This window comes from Acomys minous, assembly GCF_964271855.1.
Source record: "Acomys minous genome assembly, chromosome: 3".
Lineage (NCBI taxonomy): Eukaryota > Metazoa > Chordata > Mammalia > Rodentia > Muridae > Acomys > Acomys minous.
The window spans coordinates 57,583,707-57,603,268 of record NC_140485.1 but is presented as its reverse complement, the minus strand read 5'-3'; the positions used below and the strand labels follow the sequence as shown (position 1 = coordinate 57,603,268).

The window sequence follows — 19,562 nt, the reverse complement described above, 5'->3', positions numbered from 1 at the left end:
ATCTCTGGCGCCCAGTATTTATTGAAAGAACTGCACTGCATCATCGCCTCAACAAATAAAGCTTCACTGGAAACGTGTTCCAAACATACAGTTTATTACACATAAGCAATGACTCACAATATGGAAATGTGAGCATTGAAGCAATCTACCAAGAAAATGTTTATGGGCAAAAGGAGCTTTAAAAGAAGTCTCTGGAAAATTCTTAGCACAAGTTTTAAAATGGCACTGCATTTTCCAATGCAGAGAGCCATGAGACTGGAAATAGGGGGTGATAGAACAAATTATGAAATAAAGTTTCCAAACCTCTTCTAGTTAAGAACAATTTACCTTCTTCCAATTGCTAAAGGGGCGTATTTAAAATGTAAACAAAATAAGTAAATGGCAATGTTTTCTTTAGTCTTGAGACTCAAGAAATTACCAAGGATGTTAATTTTTTAAAGTTATCATGTTAAGAACACATGATGGTGTCGGACAGGTAATTGAAAAATTACTAATTATCAAGATGTCTTCATCCTCAAATGGTCATCCGGACATTAGTGGGTATTTTGTTTAGATAAATACTTCACAAAATGTGCTCTCAAAGTCCTTACTGGAGTCCCACCAACTGGAGCCACATCCCTCTCGAGGACTCAGAGCTGAGCTCCGGGATGGTAGGCATGTACATGATGCCGCAGGAACGGCAGTTCTCTCCCAGGTCCTGGGTCAGTCCAGTCACTTGATCTCCATGGCGGGGCTGCTCTGCAGACTGCCCTGTGCAGGGCAGGTCACCAGGGATTCGGGTCTGGTCAGCTTTAGCCTTCTGCCAGTCTTACCGCAAAACACGCTCTCAAATTCCTAAAGTCAAGAAGTGATCATTAATGCATTGAGTTCAAAGATGTGAACGTTGCTAGTTTCAAAAGCTGAAATTAGGAGCCATGTAAACTATCTCAAAGCACAATCTTCTAAGGTACCACAAACATGTATGTATACACCTTGTGAGATGTGAGAAAAAGAGGGATCTCAAATTTCCCAATAGCTGTAGGTGGCTTTTTTCTTTTTAAGATTTCCTAATCCTCAGTGTCTCAGCATGTTGCCAAAATGGACATTTGTGTCAAGTTGGTGGCTATCCCTTGACACACACTGGGGAGGATCCTTGGTCAGCCAAGGGCTAGGTGCAGTCCTTGAGGTTGCTCTGCAGTGAGACCAAAAGCAGCTCCCTACCAGCTGCTAATCTTTGCTCACTCACCCAGCTCTCCCTGGCTTTTAAAAGGCCTTAGGTCTAAAGGCTAGGCAAGGACAAGCCCTAAACACAGAGTCAACCTCAGTATCAGCAGATAGCTACCAAATTTGATGCTCCAAGCATTTGGGGATGAGGTGGAAGGAACATATTCAGGAAGGCTAGTCTCGAAGACACAGGAAAAAGTAGTTAACCATTTTGATTAATTTTTGAAATGCAAAACGTGGGAACTCCAACAAGGTAACCTGAGAGGAAAGGGGCCAGTATTTGGATTTTAATTCAAATACACAAGTATAGAGACCAGTGAACACAGAGGACATCAGAGATGGACATCTACAAATGAGAGAAAATGGCAGGAAGTACTCTAACCCCCTGAAGTGAGGGGATGGTGAACTAACCCTGTCTACGGCTGGGCTCAAAGATGTGGGCCTTTGGTGTCTATTTTCCATTTGTTTGTTTACGAAATTTTTTAAAGTATAGTGTTCTAGACTCAAATTTAGGTTGTATGTTCCTGCTTTGGTAAACATATATAGTAAAATTTGGTATTTTCACCACTTGTGAGTTTACAATTCTATGGCACAAAGTACATTCACAGAACTGTGTCCATCACCAGAAGCTTCTTCCAAAATGCCTCATCATCCTAAACAGCAACTCTGTTGCTCTTTAACCATGGTACCCCACTGCCTGCCCTGACACACACCAGTCAGTCTCCATCTCTGAGTCTGACCTCTCCAGGGACCTCATTTTGTGACTGGCTTATCTCATTCAGCTTGTCAAGGGGTGTCCATGCAGTAGGTGCCGGAACATCAGTCCTTCTTATGGTGGACACTGCTGTGGGTGTCCACTGTTGACGAGCACTGCTGCTCCAAATGCTCAGAGCCAAGTGTCAGTTTGACTCTGTTTTCAATCTCCTGGGTTTATACTCTGTATGGAACTGCTGGGTCGTATGGTAATTCTGAGAATTGTCATACATTCTCCAGTGGCTACACCATTTCACATTATCACCAGCAGGGCACACACAAGTGTCAGGATTCCTCAAGATGCTTTCTTTCTTTTCCTGTATTTGATTATACTGGTTTCTCATTGTTTTCGTTTTCCAGCACTGGGGATCAAACCCAGGACCTTGCAAGTGCTCTACTACTGAGTCACTTTGCTCCCAGGGGGGGAGGTGTTCTAGAAGCTGGTGAAGAGAGCCAAGGGATGTCTTGAGGGCCCACTTGGGCCCATCTCTGGCTTAACACTGGGGGCAGCAATGAAAGGCTTCTGGGAGTAGACCTGAGACTGAGAGGAAGGTGGAGTGGAGAGGGTACTCATGCACTACTGGGCTCAGTCCCCAGCATTAACTGCGTGTGGCACCATGTGACTGTCAGTCTGGCGCTTGAGAAGTAGCGGCAGGAAGACCAGAAGCTCAAGGACAACCTCAGTCACAGAGCCTGTGGCCAGCCGGGGCTGCATGAGCTACAGGTCTTGTCTCCCAACCCTAACAAAGAGAAGAGAGGAAAGAAATGTTTGCTTTAAATGTTCCCATTAGGAACAGACTAAGGGACATAAAATTTTAATTTAGGAAGGACAGAAAGACAAAGGATGAATAAGTAATAAAAAGTAAACTATGACAAAAATACCAATGCGTACAGATAAATCAAGGAAGCTGGAGTATGGCCTCCAGCAAGCAGGGTCCAGAACAGTAACTGGGCAAGGCAGGCACAGATCAGGACAAGGAGGACAGGGATATTTTGTGCAAGATACTTTATTTTTAGAACAGATCACCACATAGTTTTGGCCACTCAGTGATACACAAGCCACAGGTGCTTGCTGGGTGGCTGACAGATACTTCTGGTGGCATGTTCTAAAGGGAGAAAGTTCTACACAACAGCAGTTTCCCCAGGATGTTTGAGAGGTGTCCTCCTCTATCTCTTGGCTTCCTACTGCTGCATCTGTGCCAACCATGCTCCCCAAGGACATTGAGAAACTGGTAGTCATTAAGCTACATCTCCCGACCCTAAGGCCCCTGAGCATAGGCCGTGCTACAGCAAATGGCCCTGTATCAGTCCCAGCAAAAGCTCTAGCTGTTGGGTTCTTCATCCACACTGTAGAGCCCATCCAATGCTGGCAGCAGCTTTTCCTCTACTCAGGGGAGCTGTTTATTACCTGCTGTATCAACTCCACATTGGACCCCAGCATCTGGTGAAGTCAGTGGTAGAGAGGGTTCAGCTCTCCAATGCACCCAGGCAGGGCAACCCCACAGGCTGCATGAGTGACACTTACCTGGTGTGGGTCTGTTTTGCAGCAGGAGCTGTACTTGGACGAGATCATAAAGGATCAGTTAAATGGACATTCTCCATCATATACACAACACGGCTTCTGGTTTATGCAGCTCAGAGCATGGGACACAGCAGTACTGGTAGGCAGACAGGCTACCAGCCCTCAATGTCACAGACCCTCAAAAGTCTTGCCAGGAGGGCCTCAAAACCTCTGCAAGGAAGATGGTACTCAAGACTGGGTGCAGTCTTTGCAAGGGGCATCTTCCCTACCCTGGGAGCAAAAGGCTGAGTCTAGACTGGAAAGGATGAGGGAGGGAAGGCATATCACTGCCTACCCAAACAGAGGACACTGCACAGAAAAGGGCAGACTCTCCACTTGCCTTGGCTGGTTCAGGTCCAGGCTCCAAAGACTAAGTCAAGGGCACCCCATAATTAAGAAGTTTAAGAGAGCTAGGTGCAGTGACGCACGCCTGTAATCCAAGCACTCGGGGAGGCAGAGGCAGGTTCGAAGCCAGCCTGGTCTATAAAACCAGTCCAAGACAGCCAAGGCTACACAGAGACAGGCTACACAGAGACAGGGTACATAAGGTGCTATTAAGCTGGCAGTAAGGAGGGCAAAGAACAGGGCAGTGCTAGCAGGGGACAACAGAGCCATAGAGTTCCTCAGAAAATAGAAGAAATGGCAGCAGTCTTGATTAAATCAGGGGAGAAGGCCTGTGTGTCACGACAGGGTCTGGAGTAACCAGCTGAAGGTGTAACTTCAGAGCAAAGAGGACCCCTCCCCTGGAGACAAGACGGTAGGGCAAGTGAGCCACATATGGCAGTGGGTGCTGTGATGGGAAGAGGAAGACAGAGGGTTCAGCAGCCTTGAACACTTTGCTGAGGTTGTTACCAGAGACCCTGCCCTAGAAGATGTCAAGCTGGGAAACAGCTGTGGAGATGGGCTTTCCTGGGACAAGAAGTCAAATGTAGACATTCACAGTGCTAACCAATGCCCCACATGCCAATTCTGAGCACAGTGTTCTGCTTGTATAAGACAATGTACAAAAAGTAACACTGATGGCATCTGTCCCTCACCACCCAGTCATTCAGACACACGAGCAATCTGGGACACCAAACAAGCCAGCTGGGTTCTATGTCTGAAATTACTCTATAATTAAAAATCACCAGTGACCCAAATCCAGAAGGGACGCTCTACAGGCCACTGGCCAGATCTCTTCAAACCTCAATCCCACCATCAACAGGGATGGGGAGTGTAAGCGCTTAGACTGAAGCGCCAGATCAAACCCGGCACCTGAGCCATGGCTGGGCAGTGAGGTGAGAACAACAGGATGAGCAAACCAAAAACTGACAGAAGTCATTTTAAGAATCCTTACAGAAAAGCCAGGTGTGGCAGCTCACACCTTTAATCCGAATACTGGGGAGGCAGAGGCAGGCAGAGCTCGGTGAGTTTGAGACAGCCTGGGCTGCAGAGCGAGTTCCAGGACAGCTAGGGCTACACAGAGAAACCCCATCTAAAAACAATAACAACAACAAAACAAACAAACAAACAAACAAAAAACCCAAACCCAAACCCAAAAGAATCCTTACAGAAGTGTCAGTAAGCCTGGGTATCAGACACTGCCACCAGCTTTGTGGGGCTGACATGAACAGAGAGAGCTCTTTTAGAGGCCTGTGTACAAATTTTTCTAGCTAAAGATCCAAGCCTGTAATGTGTCTAAAATGTGGGGGTGGGGAGAGGTTCAGTTATTAAGAGCACTGGCTGCTCTTCCAGAGGATCCAGGTTCAATTCCCAGCACCAACATGGCTGTTCACAACCGTCTTAACTCCAATTCCAGGGGAGCCAATGCCCTCTTCTGGCCTCTGCAGGCACTGTACTCACACACTGGTAACAGACATACATGCAGGCAAAATATCCATACATATGGGATTTTTAAAATAAACCGTGTGCATGGATGCAATAATAGCAGATCAGCTGATAGTTACATGATGGCTAGAGGCATTGTTGGGTCTACACATGCTTGTTACAACACTGCTATCCAGTGGTCATCCACCTGCATCGCACTCTCATCTGCCAATACCTCTGCATCTCCATTAGGAGCCGGCCAGACCTGAAAACAGTAGGCCCAGCCCAAGATGTGCTGTAAGCCATCCCTACACCTTCCCTTGTGCCCCACACCCAGTCCCCACAGCAGTGCTGAGTCTGGGCTATTCCCTCCAGGCCCTCTGGCTGAGCTGGTCTCCAGGGCTACAGCTGAGGCTTCTCCCAGACCACGTACACTCCAGCCAAAATCCTCTCAGGGGCTCTGGTTCTCCAGAAGATCCCAGAGCCGTCGCACTATGGCTACCTGTCCTGTGCTGCCTCCAACCCCAGACGTGTGGCTGCAGGCACTGCTGTCCCCAGCTATGACATGTGCCAACCCCACTTGAAAACCTGTGGAACTGCAGCTCTCCAGCCTGCACTCTTCTGCAGTCCTACGGCCCTTGAGAGGCTCCTGACTGCCACTCACTGTCTAATGTTTCCTGTTTGCCTCTGAACCAGCAGGGGCTGTCAATGCCACCAGGTCCCTAGAATCTGGAAAAATCTGCTGACGGATATGGGTACTAACAAAACTTGGGGGAAAAAACACTTAAAACTCATTACTGAATCCTAAAAAACAACAATATACTTGGAAGTAAAGGTGGAAAATCACTATGGAGATAATAAAGCCTGAGTATGTTCAGGCCAATGATGGCCCAATAATCTGATCCAGAAACCATTTACAGGGTCAGTGAGACAAAGTCTCAGGAACAGCCTAAAAATATAATGGTCTTCTCCAGGGAAAAGGACATCAATTGGCTATCCAATACCAAATGGTCAGACCTGAAAGCATATATACAAATGACATTATACAGATTAAGTAAGTTATACTTAGGAAATTATATATATATATTATAAATACATACATATATACATACACATACATATACATGTAACAATTATGAAAAAAGAGGTGATGAATTTGAAAGAGAGCAAGGAGGGATATATAGGAGGGTTTGGAGGGAAAGGTAAGGGGGAAATGGTGAAATTATAATCTCAAAAAGAAAATAAAAATCCTTAGTTTTAAAAGCCTCATTTTTTGAGTATATTCTTAAGATTTTATTTCAAAAATTATACATTTTTTGTACTAGATTATATCAACAATTTACCATAAATAGGTACACAAAGCCAAACACTAAGTCTTTTTAACAAATAGAAAAGCTTTATTATAGGACAGACCAGCAGTCTATTCTAGCAAATAATGATGTTAATAACCATAAAGACCCAATTAGAGTGAGCGGCACAGCCCTAAGGGCACCCAGTATGCTATGGAAGCTCAACATTGCTACATTATACAACGTAAGTGCCACCCAGACAGCGATTACAAGGATTGCAAGGCCCAGCTCAGCGTGGCTGGATCCTGGTAGGCTTCTCACAGGTGCCCTTGGCAAGGCTAAGCCCATTCTCCAGGACACTCCTGCTGGGCTCCGCACAACATGGTGCAAAATCAGTACCCAGGTGTGATGGCTAGCCTTGACTGTCAGCTTGGCTACGTCTGGAATTAACACAACCAAGCTGCTGGGTACACCTGTGAGGGCTTTCTTTTCTTTCTAATTTTTTTTCTTAGCTAAATCATTTGAAGTGGGAAGACCCACTTTATTTTTTTAAAGATTTATTTATTTGTTTGTTTGTTACATATACAATGTTCTGCCTGTATGTACACCTGCATGCCAGATCTCATTATAGATGGTAGAGAGCCACCATGTGGTTGCTGGGAATTGAACTCAGGACCTTTGGAAGAACAGCCAGCACTTTTACCCTCTGAGCCATTTCTCCAGCCCAGAAGACCCACATTTAATCTGGATCTTTTGAGGTGAGAAGATACAGTTTTAATCCAGGCTACATCTGCTTTTTTACACAAAGGACACTGAGGGGGGAGCTTGACCCCTTCTGCCTGCTTGCTCTCGCTCTTGCGGGCAAGTCCATCTGGTCACCGACATTAATTACAGCCTACTTCTGTGAGATTCCAGTATGTGCTAACAGACTGAAAAACTACAGCATTCTTGGACCTTCTGTTGGTAGACAGCAATTGGACTAGCTGGACCACAGCTTGTAAGCCACTCCAATCTATATAATATATGTATATTCATTTCATAAGTTTGTTCCTCTAGAAATCCCTGACTAATACAGATTTTGGCACCAGAAGTGGTTCTAGAGCAACAGAAGTATAAGAGTGAATTTTCTAACTATCTGGAATAGGCCTTCCAATTTGCCAACAGTTGCCGGAGCCTCTCCTGGAAACTCACAGAGTGCTGAAAGCCCATGGTGTGAACTAGTCTACAGACTTAAGGAGACAATGCATTTGATTACCCTGATTCACCAGTTGTGAGAGGCAAGAGATTTGGTTACTGTATATAAAACTTGTTGACAATTTGTGGAAAAATGAGGGAAATGCTGCTGGTTGGTTGCTCCTAGCATCTCGCATAAACTGACAAAGGAAAAGAATACACTTCATAATAAAAGTAACCAACTTCTAGCATCTCAGAATTTGGCGGAGGAGAACAGTGAGCTCAGTGATAAAGTTGACTGGCTCCACGTGCACACAGTCTAAAGGTTTCTAAGAGAATCTTCTCTCCAGCAGCCACAGAGCTCAAGTTGCAGAAAATCAAATCAAAACACTCACTGTAAGGTTGGCGGAATTACAGCAAAAAGTCAAGTCCAACCTCAGACGGTGTCAGCGATTAAAGAAAGATCTTTAATGGGTAACTCGGGATATGGATGTGTGGGAGGTCCCTACTGAAGCTCAGAACTTTGAACCTTGATTCTCAAGGGTTTGTCTCACCTGAGGAAGTAGTCTCTCCATCCTCCTCAGAAGATGAGCTCACACCTCCACTCCCTGAAAGATTGCCTTTTGCACCTTTGACTGAGGAAATTAGTCCTTCATTGTATGCTAACCCAGCAACGACTGTCTCTGAAGGGAAGGTTCCTGAGGGCCCTACCAATAGCTGCCTCGAGACCTGTAAGTTACCTTTAGACTTAAGGCTAAGCAGGCTTCTAGAGGGGAGACAGACAGTGTAGTCCATGGGGAGGCAGCATACAATCTAAAGAGCTTAATGTGCTTGCTAATTCATTCAATCAGAAGTCTGGAAAGTTAAAAAAAGAAAAAAGAAAAAAAAAAGAAGTCTGTAAAGTATGTGTGGGAATGGATCTTAAGGATATAATGGTGGAAGAAACACGAACCTGAATCAGGCTGAATCTATTAATCTGGGTCCTCTGAGTGGAGACTGTATGGAAGGAGTTAGAGACGCCTTGACATCCCTTGGCTTAGTGTTGACCAAAGGACTTTAAGGCGCAGGGAAATTGCAATGCTAGGGTGAGTATGGTGAGTAAAGCCTAATCCTCCACAATGGAAGGCCACGAAGACATGCCCTTCGCTAAGGCAAAATGGTGAGAGGGGCGCCAGGACAGAAGATCTTTGCTGTCACCCTTTTCCTTGTGTCAAACCTTAGCGTTAGAGCCACTGGTACTCAGCTGACATAATTAAATGCAATGGGCTTGAGGCCAGGTGGCAGCAAAGGCAAGGTAATCACAGTTATGGTAATGGCAGCATAGACACAGCAATGTCCATAATGGCCTGACTCGTAATGGGCAGCACAGGCCTTTGGTACTAGCTAATAGATCACAGTGTTTCTGGTCATGAAATAGGTAAGAAGCATGCTGCATTTTTGTTTAATCTATATATGTGGAAAAATTCTCAAATGAAAGAAAGGCTAGCTGAGCGCGGTGCTGCATGCTTGTAATCCCAGCACTTGGGAGGCAGAGACAGCGGATCTCCGTGAGTTCAAGGCCAGCCTGGTCTACAAAGTGAGTGTACGATAGCCAAGGCTACACAGAGAAACCATGTCTCGAGAAAAAAAGAAAGAAAGAAAACAAAGAGTTTTAAAAAGGGCTGGAGAGATGGCTCAGTGAGTGGTTAAGAGCACTGGCTGCTCTTCCAGAGGTCCTGAGTTCAATTCCCAGCACCCACCCACATTGTGGCTTACAACCATCTATAATGTGATCTGATGCTCTCTTCTGGCATGCAGGTGTACATGCAGGTAGAGCACTCATAGATAAAACAAAACTAATTAATTAAAAAGAAAGAAAGAAAAGGCTACATTGGATTGTGGCAAAAGGGAATCTCAGCCCATGAACCAATTTCTAGACATGAGCCAGTCTGCAGAGCCTGAGCCTCTCAGATGAAGGGCAGTCAGGTCCCCATGATGAAGGGCCCGGATAAAATGCCTGAGTTTTACTATTAGCCTTTTTCAGTCCCTTCTCAGAGGGACGTAAGAGCCTTTTACAAGGGCAACTGTCCACTGGAGGAAATACAGAATGGGTAGTAGAGGATATTAGTGATAAATACCAGCCAAGGCCAGATGACCAGCTGCAGAAACAAGGATTATAACTGACATGAGCATTTTTGTCATACTTTGTTGAGAATGTGTTTGTACAGATATTTGTGTTTTATTTCCTTGATTCCTTTATTATGTAATGTAATATCAATCGTATTAGTGGTTATCATATTCAGGTCTGAAGTACTAAAAGGACAGCCCTTAAGGACATTACCACCTTCTGCGTTAGTGGTTGTATGAGGAAGTTAGAGTATGTCAGGCATAATTATGACATGGTTAAATTTGTAGTATTTTTGAAATTATACTTGTGGGATAGTTTTATCATGTCAGATGCAATTATGACCTGGTTATTGCTTTCTTTTGGAAATTAATCATGCATAAGGAGATAAGACTGTCAAGTTGGCAACCAACATAAGGACATGGAAAACAAGAGACGCTTGCCTGGGCCTGTTCACTCTGGCTGGTAACTCCATTTCTTCAGGGCATTAGAGCCCTACTTCATTTGGATTGTGGTGTGTATGGAAGACTCCTGGGCCTCCCACTGGTGACAGCCATACTGGATTGGCTGAACCACAGCCTGTGAGCCATTCTAATAAATGCCCTTTCTTTCTTTCTGTCAGTTCTGTTCCTTTAGAAAACCTAAAACACCAGGTTTCACTCACTTCTCTAAAGCCTTATTACCCTTGAAAGAAAAGGGCCATGACCACCAGAATTCTGAGGCCAAAACCTGCCATTAAGGTCTCCCACGCAGCAACACAGAATCAACCAACAGCTGCTCGTTTCCTTCCACTGCTAAGCTACCTCCCAAAGCTGCCATCCGTCCTGGTAGAACCAGGAGGGCTGGACAGCAACTACAGCTCACGTGTGGAAGAACAGGAACAAAGGCAGCAGTTTGCAAGGAACCACAGTATGTGGTCAGCAAAGGCTCAGCCCAGCTGGTCACATACACAAAAATCTAATAATCTGCCCTTTGAACCCACCTGAACTAGAAGTCCAGACCACAATTTGGCATTTATCTGTACCCCTCCCGCCCGATCCCCAGGGCTTCACAAACAGAAGGTAGGTACTCTACCACTAAATTCTTTTTTTTTTTTTTTGGGCTTTTCGAGACAGTTTCTTTGTGTAGCCTTGGCTGTCCTGAGCTCACTTTGTAGACCAGGCTGGCCTCAAACTCACAGCGATCCACCTGCCTTTGCCTCCCGAGACTACCACTAAATTCTATCTGCTGTCCTTACCAAGTTCTAAGAGGAAAAAAAAAACATGGCCTGAATGCAGTTCAGATCTAACATAATAGACCGCACACAACAGGTGCTCAACTTGGTATTTGACACTTGACAATCATCTGTATTTCATAAGCAAATCTGAGCTGTGACTATGACTTCAGCAAGTGACATCAACACAGAGAACTCCCTTCATAGTAAACTTCATATCTGACCTCAGAGTCTAGGACACGCAGGGCAGTCTAGGAAGAGGATCAGAGGCAACAGTGACAACTACAACACAGAATTATCAAGTTCTGCCCTCCTGCTCCGTCAAACATCAAGGGAATCCCCATCTTCACTGAGCAAGCTCAGGAGTACTGGAGACCACTTCATGAATACTCACCTTTTTAAGAGAATCCCCATGTCTTTCCTGAATGTACTTCAGGAACGCTGTGGTCCACTGAAGGGTTGTTGCTTTATCTGTCTCCGCATTGCAGAATGGAACTAAAAGATTCAGCTCATCACAGCAAATGCGGATTCTGCGCCTGCAGTCAAAACCCACAATCATCACACAGAGCAGTTGGTGAAGTACAGGAGCAATAAGGTTTATGGTTCAGAGAAAGCAGAACAGATGGAGCTGGCCTCTGGGGTGCGCCCCACCTAGAAGCCTCAGGGGAGCCAGAGGGCACTTGGCCACCGCACACCTGTCTACAGAGGCCATTGCTGCCCATGGTCACCAAAGCACCTGTAGCGGCCCAGTAGCCCCCAGCTCTCTACACTTTCTGTATTTACTTCTTTCTCATGGGCCAGCTCTCCATAGCAGGGATGACTACAAAAATCCCTGAACTCAGGAGCAAAATTCTCTGTGCACTATTTTTTTTTTCATTGTTTTTCTTTTCTTGCAGTGCTGGGTTCTGAACTCAGAGTCGTACTCCCAGGCCCACGCTGTTACTCAGGACTTGCTTACTATGTACAGAAACATACTTAGGTCCATGCAGAGCTTTCAGAAGGAGTGGGGCACAGTGGGACACACCTCTAATACAGCACCTCAGAGAGCAAGGCAGAAGAATCACAAATTCATGGCCAGCCTAGGCTGCATATGAGACCCCGTCTCATAAAAATAAATTTCTTTGTTTTTAGAGAACTTAGAGTGAGGGCTGGGGAGGAAGCGCAGGGGAAGAATGCTTGCCTAGTGTTCCCTGGGGTCTGGGCTTCCACCACCATTACTGGAAAAAAAAATCTTGAGAGGAATCTCATACCCTGTTTTAAGCTTTACATATTACATCCAATAATAAGCAGAACTTTCACTGTGCTGGCAACAAACAGTTACCCAGTGCAGTCCACTCTGCCCATCTTCATACCCGCACATCTGGAGTCAAATGGAAGGAAGCCCAAGCTCCTTTCCCATGAGCTCAGATAGTTCTGACCGCCAGACCCTATCCTATAGTTAAAACACCCAAGAAGCACAGGACTCACTGGAAGCCATTAAACTAGGAGCTGTTAAGAATTCCACAGAGCAGCTATCTCATATGTGCTCAGTAAACATACATCAGTACTCACTTTACAAGGTGCAGTGGGCTAACATGTGCTATATACAGGCATAACATGAAAAATGCCTGGGCTACAGAAGGAAACCCTGCCTCATAAAGAGAACACAATGGGGCTGGAGAGATGGCTCAGCAGTTGCTCTTGCAGAGGACCCAAGTTTGATCACCAACACCCATGGTCTTCTGACTGTAGCAGTCACCGAGCACATACATGGTGCACAAACATACATGTAGGCAAAACACACATAAAAATAAGTTACATATTAAAGAAATAAATTTTAAAGAGAGCTGGAGAAATGGCTCAGTGGTTAAGAGCACTGGCTGCTCCTCCAGAGGTCCCGAGTTCAATTTCCAGCAACCACATGGTGGCTCACAACCACCTATAATATGATCTGATGCCCTCTTCTGGCATGCAGCTGTCCATGCAGATAGAGCACTCATATACATAAATAAACAAATAAATCTAAAAGAAGAATCTTAAGGGGGGGGGGTGCTCAGTGGCTGGTTGTTCTTGCAGAGGACCTGGGCTCAATTCCCAGCACCCACATGGCAGCTTACAACTGTCTGTAACTCCAATTCCAGGGGATCCAACACTCATTCAGACATACATGCAGCTAAAACACCAATGTACATAAAATAAAAATAAATCAAATACTATTATCCCTGAGCTGGAAATAGATACAAAATGCTCATAAGCAACCAAAGTAATTATTATTTTATATAGTAAATTATTGTTATTATTATTATTATTATTATTATTATTATTATTATTATTATATTACTACTACTATTAAACATAGTAATAAAAACTCAACTTCAGCAGGTCTATGGTGGCACATGCCTTTACTTCCAGCACTTGGGAGGCAGAGGCAGGCAGATCTCTGAGCTTAAGGCCATCCTGGTCTACAGAGTGAATTCCAGGGTAGTCAGAGCTACACAGAGAAACCCTATCTCAAAACACCACCACCACCACCACCACCACCACAAAAATCAAAAACCAAACAGACCCAAAACCAAAGACATCCAACATCAACAGAGAAAGATTAACAACCTTTTACATTACCTAGAGGAGGACAAATAAAATCCATAGGCAAGCTCACCTCATTAACAATTTTAACCTCCTCTTTCCCAACGTTCTTTTCTTTTCCCTTCCTTTCTTTGTTTTTGGATGCAGGGTCTTGTTATTCAAGGCTGGCCTAGAATCCACTCCATATGCTAGGTTGTCCTCAAACTCAAGGCAATCCTCCTACATCTGCCTCCTGAATACTGCAGTCATAATGGTGCTATCACACCTGACCCCCACACAAAACACAAAAGCTGCATTTGTTACCTACTGGGCCCAATCCTCTTCCCAGGGGCCTGCTGACAAGACTGGCCTTTCATTAGTGTCTGGGAACTTGGGCTTGGGGAGATTAATGAAGGGCAGCTAGTAATGCCTCAACCCTGCAAGCAGCAAGGCTCACACTGGGAGCCTAAGAGAGTCTGTCATGTGATAGGCACCAACACAGTCTTAGTCTCTGATGACATCATCAGTGCCCTTGGAACACACCCTCAGATACTCAATTAGGAGTTCCTTTTGGGAGAAGACTCCTGTGCTCCCTGGCTCTGCCTCCCACCACAGTCAGTCAAAGCAAGAGTCTACCAGAGACCAGGGAGTCTTGAGTCCTAAGCCTCCCTCCAGAGGGTGGGTGGACCATCACACAACGCTGGCACATCTAAGACAACTGTGTAGATGGAGCTGACAGGCCATCACTGTAGTACCTTCTATCTCTTTCCATTCGGTTATGCCTCTCTCGACGCTGAGACCTTCCTCCCTGGGGTCCGCTCTGCGTCTGCTCCCCCAGGTTTGACTGTGAGGAATCCGAAGGCTGCCAGGTGCCCTGTGAAGCTGTCGCGCCCTCGCCCACATTCTGAATCTCCCCAAGGGCTCTTCGCTCCACACTTGTGTCCAGCTGGCGGGTTCTACTCCGGTTCCTCTTATTGATTGCTTGTTTACATAGCGCTTCTTCTTTGCAAAAGAAGAAAAAAGTGGTCATTTAGTTTTTTATTCTTTGTCTTTGTTTTTCAAGACGAGGTCTCTCTGTGTAGCCTTGACTGTCCTGGACTCCCTTTGTAAACCAGGCTGGCCTCCAACTCACAGAAATCTGCCTATCTCTGCCTCCTGAGTGCTGGGATTAAAGACATGCGCCACCATGCCCAGCTAGTTTTTTTTATTCGTAACGTAGCCCCATTAATGTTGAATATGTTTGTTTGGCATCTTGTTTGGTTTTTCTTCTGACAATGAGTCTCATGAAGCCCATATTGCCTTAACTCATAATGGAGCTGAGGACATTTGTAAATTCCTGATCCTCTAAGTGCTGGGACTACAGGTGTGTACCAATATGTTCTGGGTTTTTTTTTTCCTTTTCTTTTTTGACTCTCTCTGTGTGTGTATGTGTGTGTCTGTGTGCGTGTGTGCATGCGCGCGTGCATTTGCCCATGCACATACATGGTTTGCATTTCAATCCAAGATTCTAACACTATCAAGTAGGAAGACACATGGAACTGTAGTGACAGAGACTCTGGGTGCTGAGCGCTGATGCTACAGTTACTGCAAAGCTTGACAGAAACACCCCTTCTGAGTGCTGTGCAGCCAACACACTATGTCACTTCCTCTTTTCTTTTGGAGCTAAGGGTGGAGCTCAGGCCTTAAGTGCAGAAACTAAGACATTGTTTTCTTTTTCTAGAATTTAAGATGGAAAAGAATGTTTTAGTTATTTTCACCAAAAATATTTTCTTCAGGCTGGAGAGATAGCTCAGTGGTTAAGAGCACCGGCTGCTCTTCCAGAGGTCCTGAGTTCAATTCTCAGCACCCACAAGGTGGTTCACAACCATGTATACTGGGATCTGATGCCCTCTTCTGGCCTGCAGGTGTACACGCAGGCAGAGCACTGCATACATAATAAATAAATCTAAAAAGAAGAAGAAGAAGAGAGAAAGAGAGACATAGAAAGGAATTCACAAGCTCTTGTGCTTTCTTCCTTGGCCCATCTCAGTGCTGACCTATACGCTCATCTACAGTGCTGACCTATACGCTCATCTACAGTGCTGACCTATACGCTCATCTACAGTGCTGACCTATGCGCTCATCTACAGTGCTGACCTATACGCTCATCTACAGTGCTGACCTATACGCTCATCTACAGTGCTGACCTATGCGCTCATCTACAGTGCTGACCTATGCGCTCATCTACAGTGCTGACCTATACGCTCATCTACAGTGCGTCCTGCATGCCAGACCTTCTCATCACCCACTGACCTCTGCTAAGTCCTGCCACTCCCATGACACAGTGTTCTTTTTTTTAAAAAATAATTTTAAAATATTTATTTAGTTATTTTACATATATGAGTGCTCCATCTGCATGTACACCCACTGCCAGAAGAGGGCATTATATCAAATTATAGATGATTGTGAGCCACCATGTAGGTTGCTGGGAATTGAACTCAGGACCTCTGGAAGAGCAGACAGTGCTCTTAACCACTGAGCCATTTCTCTAGACCCCACAGTGTTATTTCTATCTCTTCTACGCTTTCAGCTGATTTCAGACTCCATCATCACCTACAAAGTATAAAAAAAAAAGCACTACAGGTGGGCAGTGGTGGTGCACATCTTTAAGCCAAGTAAGGTGGACCTCAGAGTTTGAGGCCAGCCTGGTCCACAGAGCAAGTTCCAGGACAGCCAGAGCTACATAGAGAAACCTTGCCTTGAAAAGCAAAACAAAACAAAAAACAAAAACAAAAAAAAGCTACAAAGTGCTTTCAATGACTAAGGCATCTAAAGACTTAAGTGAGTCTGTTGTCACTTTACTATTAAGAAAAAGCTCCCAAATACAAAATGTGCAAATTTGGGTCAACTGTGATGTTCAAAATTCATAAGAGTTCAAAGAGATTCCTGAGGATGAGGAGTGGAGGGCGAACCCCTAAAATTTCTTACTTGTGTGCATATACAGGACCTCTTCCGTCTCCGCCCACCAAAGCCTGCAGGCAGCTACAGCTCATCAAGAATACACTTAGCCGGGCATAGTTGTAATCTCAACACTCAGGTAGGCAGAGGCAGGTGGATCTCTGTGAGTTCGAGGCCAGCCTGGTCTACAAAGTGAGTCCAGAACAGCCAGGATTACACAGAGAAACCCTGTCTGGTGGGAGGGAGGGAGTGCACTTACCTCCCACTTTAATCCAAACCTGCTCCGGCAAGGCTTTGTTTCTACTACCTCCTGTCTGTTTGGTGGACTCAATCTCTTGCTGGTAACAGAAAGAAAATGCTCTGGGCAGTCCAATATCCTGGTGCTTAGCAGCTTCCAGTATAGAACATGAGTTACTAGAACTCTGGATAAAAAAATTAAGTAACAGGAATTGTATCAATATGTAGCTTAGCTCTTTATAGCACAAATAAAATGTACTCAACAGACTTATGCTTAAGCCTTCTGAAAAACTTTCACTTAAACAAAAAAGATTTTAACTGTATATGTGTGGGCTTGTGCACATGACTGTGGGTATTCTGGGTGTCAGAGGGGTCCCCCTAAAGGTGAGATTAACAGGCAGCTGTGAGATGGGAACTGACCTAGGATCCTATACTAGAACAGTATGCATTCTTAACCAAGCCACGTCTCTAGCCCTTACACTAGGTTTCTTATTGGCTCCTAACAATATAAACATTTCAACTTAAAAAGGTTACCAAGCTCTATTTAAATTTAAAAAAAAAAATTCTGAGACAAAACCACATTAAACGACAAGCTTTGCACTTAACACCAATGAAAAAGCTTTACCTGTGTCTGTGCAAGGCTGGCATTCCCACCAGTGGAGCAGGCACTTGTAAACAGCGGGTAGGTGAACTGCAAAGCAGTAGTGGCAGCAGCAGTTTTATTTTTCACTAAGGTCGTACATTTGTTTTGTTGCTGGTGAAGAGGAACATTCATTAATTCAGATGGATGTCGAATAAGAGTTACCAAACTGCCAAGACAAAAGAAAACCCAGAAACCTGAGGAACAGGTGGCAGAGAGGCGCCCAAAACATTGCCATTACCCATTCCACCACTAAGGTCATGCTAGACTCTGCCCTGCTTCTCAAGTGGTCCTGGACAAGGCCGAATAATCCACTGGCCAGCAGTGCTGAAGTCCACTTGCCTCCCTGCCTACAACACTCCCTGGCACCTATCTCTGTCATCCTCCAAATCTGGCAAGGATGGGGAAGACCAGGACAGCCAGAGCCTGGGTGAGTGGAAAACTGCGGTGTCAGTGTCATTCGACAGCTACCTGGGAGGACATTAAGTGGGCCAGGTGCTGCCACAGTTTTTACATTAATCTTTCCCCTCCACAGGTCCACATCTGTAAGCCTCCACCCCAAGTCTGCACTTAAAGCCAGAGCAGCTTTCCATGGCACCCAGGAGGAAGACGGGAGAAAAAGGAAACTTTTCCTCTCCTTTTTGGGGTGCAGAGGCAGACCAAAGCTTCACAAGCTCCAAAGTACTCCATAGCGCCTATACTAGTGTACATCTTCCAGATCAGCCTCAGTAAGTCAGAGCCCAGACACCACTGACCGTCACAAGTAAAAGGCATGTCCTGGCTCTTGGGTCCACTCAGACCGGGTCCTGGGGAATCCTCCCGGGCGCAACAGGTGGCCCTGCCCCAGCTCTCCACCCAGACTCAACAGGTGCCCAGAACGACCCCCTTCGGGCGGCCCCTCCTCCCCGACACCCCCGCGCCTGCGCCCACCCCGCACGCACTTGTTGAGCGCCACGCCCGTCTCGGCGGGCTCGGCACCGCGCGGCGCAGGCGGCTCGGCCGGCATACTGTTGAAGCGGTCCTCCAGGCGGACGCGTACGGTCGGCTTGGCCCGGGCCTCGGCTGCGCCGTCGGGCCCCGCGCCGCCCGCGCCCTCCTTGGCCACCGCGCCGTCCGCCCGCGTCCGCGTCCCGTCCGCGCCGCCGGGCGTCTTCTCGGCCGCGCCCGCCTCGCCTAGCAGCATCATACGCAGCTCCTGGAAGTCGACGTGGCCCAGGCACGGCGCGTCGGCCGCCAGCGGCGGGCACAGCACTGGGTACACGGGCGGCGCCGGCGCCAGCGAGCCCGCCGCGCCCGAGCCCGCGCCAGGGCCGGCCAGCAGCGCGGAGCCCAGGCGCGCCTCGAGCTCGCCGTCCGCCGCCTCCATGTGCGAGTAGAGGATGTGCTGCAGCTGCGTGTACTCCACTTCCGTCATCTCCACCAGGCTCAGGTCGGTGGTCGTGAAGCTCAGCCCCGGCTCTCCCAGCGCCGCGTCCCCGCCGCCCGCGCCCTCGGGGCCCGCCTCGCCGCCCGTCGCGCCTGCCTCAGGCGGCGGCTCCCGCGGCCCGGGGCCCGACATGCCGGCGCGGCGCGGCCCAACGGCGGGGCGCGGGCGCGGGGACGGCGACGCAGACGCGGGCGGGCGGCGAGGCGGGGTCGCGGCCTCGGCAGACGACGCGCCGGCCACCGCGGGCGCGCCGTTGGGGGAGGGAAACCGCTGAGCACCGCAGGAGCAGTGCGTCTGCGCAGTCCCGCCCACAACGGTAACCCCACCCCTTTTGGGCCACGCCCCTCCGTTACCCGCCGCCCCTAGCCAACTGCCCGCCCGCTCGCCCTGCCCCCTCCCTCTGTGTCCCCTGTGCTCAAACCCTTGACAGGCCACGCCCTGCTGGTGGCCACGCCCAGTTTAAATCACATCCTCTCTTAGGACACGCCCATAGGCCCGGCGCTGTCTTAGGCTTGTCCCCTCCCTGGTCAGCTTCTCCCTAGCTTGCTACTAGATGTTCTCGCTTTGCCCACTTAGCCCTGGGGACTCGCCCACCTACTTTGGGTGCTTTATGTGGAGAACCACGCAACACGCACCTCCTTCCCTTCAAGCTGGGGATTAGACCTGGAGCCTCCCA

At 47.1% G+C, this 19,562-nt stretch overlaps 1 protein-coding gene across 3 annotated transcripts; it reads right to left on the bottom strand.

Moving 5' to 3' along the window:
• Positions 1 to 77: 77 nt before the first annotated feature.
• On the bottom strand, positions 78 to 19,071 carry TCFL5 (transcription factor like 5). 3 transcript variants are annotated; one of them, XM_084776524.1, is made up of 7 exons: positions 18,402 to 19,071; positions 17,446 to 17,629; positions 16,843 to 17,005; positions 14,402 to 14,648; positions 11,497 to 11,638; positions 3,482 to 3,509; positions 78 to 834 (listed from the first exon to the last, which is right to left on the bottom strand). In XM_084776524.1, exons 1-7 carry the CDS (start codon positions 19,016 to 19,018, stop codon positions 827 to 829), a joined length of 1,389 nt encoding a protein of 462 aa, XP_084632650.1. In that variant the 5' UTR covers positions 19,019 to 19,071; the 3' UTR covers positions 78 to 826. The 3 variants fall into 3 exon arrangements, with proteins under 3 accessions (XP_084632650.1, XP_084632648.1, XP_084632649.1); XM_084776522.1 differs by lacking the exon at positions 3,482 to 3,509 and having other exon boundaries at positions 18,402 to 19,069; XM_084776523.1 differs by lacking the exon at positions 3,482 to 3,509 and having other exon boundaries at positions 14,402 to 14,645; positions 18,402 to 19,068.
• Positions 19,072 to 19,562: the final 491 nt, after the last annotated feature.

Excerpts from the sequence above, each read along its gene's own strand:
- TCFL5 (XM_084776522.1), bottom strand. The coding sequence starts at position 19,018 with ATGTCGGGCCCCGGGCCGCGGGAGCCGCCGCCTGAGGCAGGCGCGACG. Across the intron at positions 17,630-18,401 it reads ACGGGCGTGGCGCTCAACAA|TTTGGTAACTCTTATTCGAC; the intron begins GTGCGTGCGGGG and ends TTGTCTTGGCAG. Across the intron at positions 14,649-16,842 it reads GGTTTGGATTAAAGTGGGAG|AAGAAGCGCTATGTAAACAA; the intron begins GTAAGTGCACTC and ends TCTTTTGCAAAG.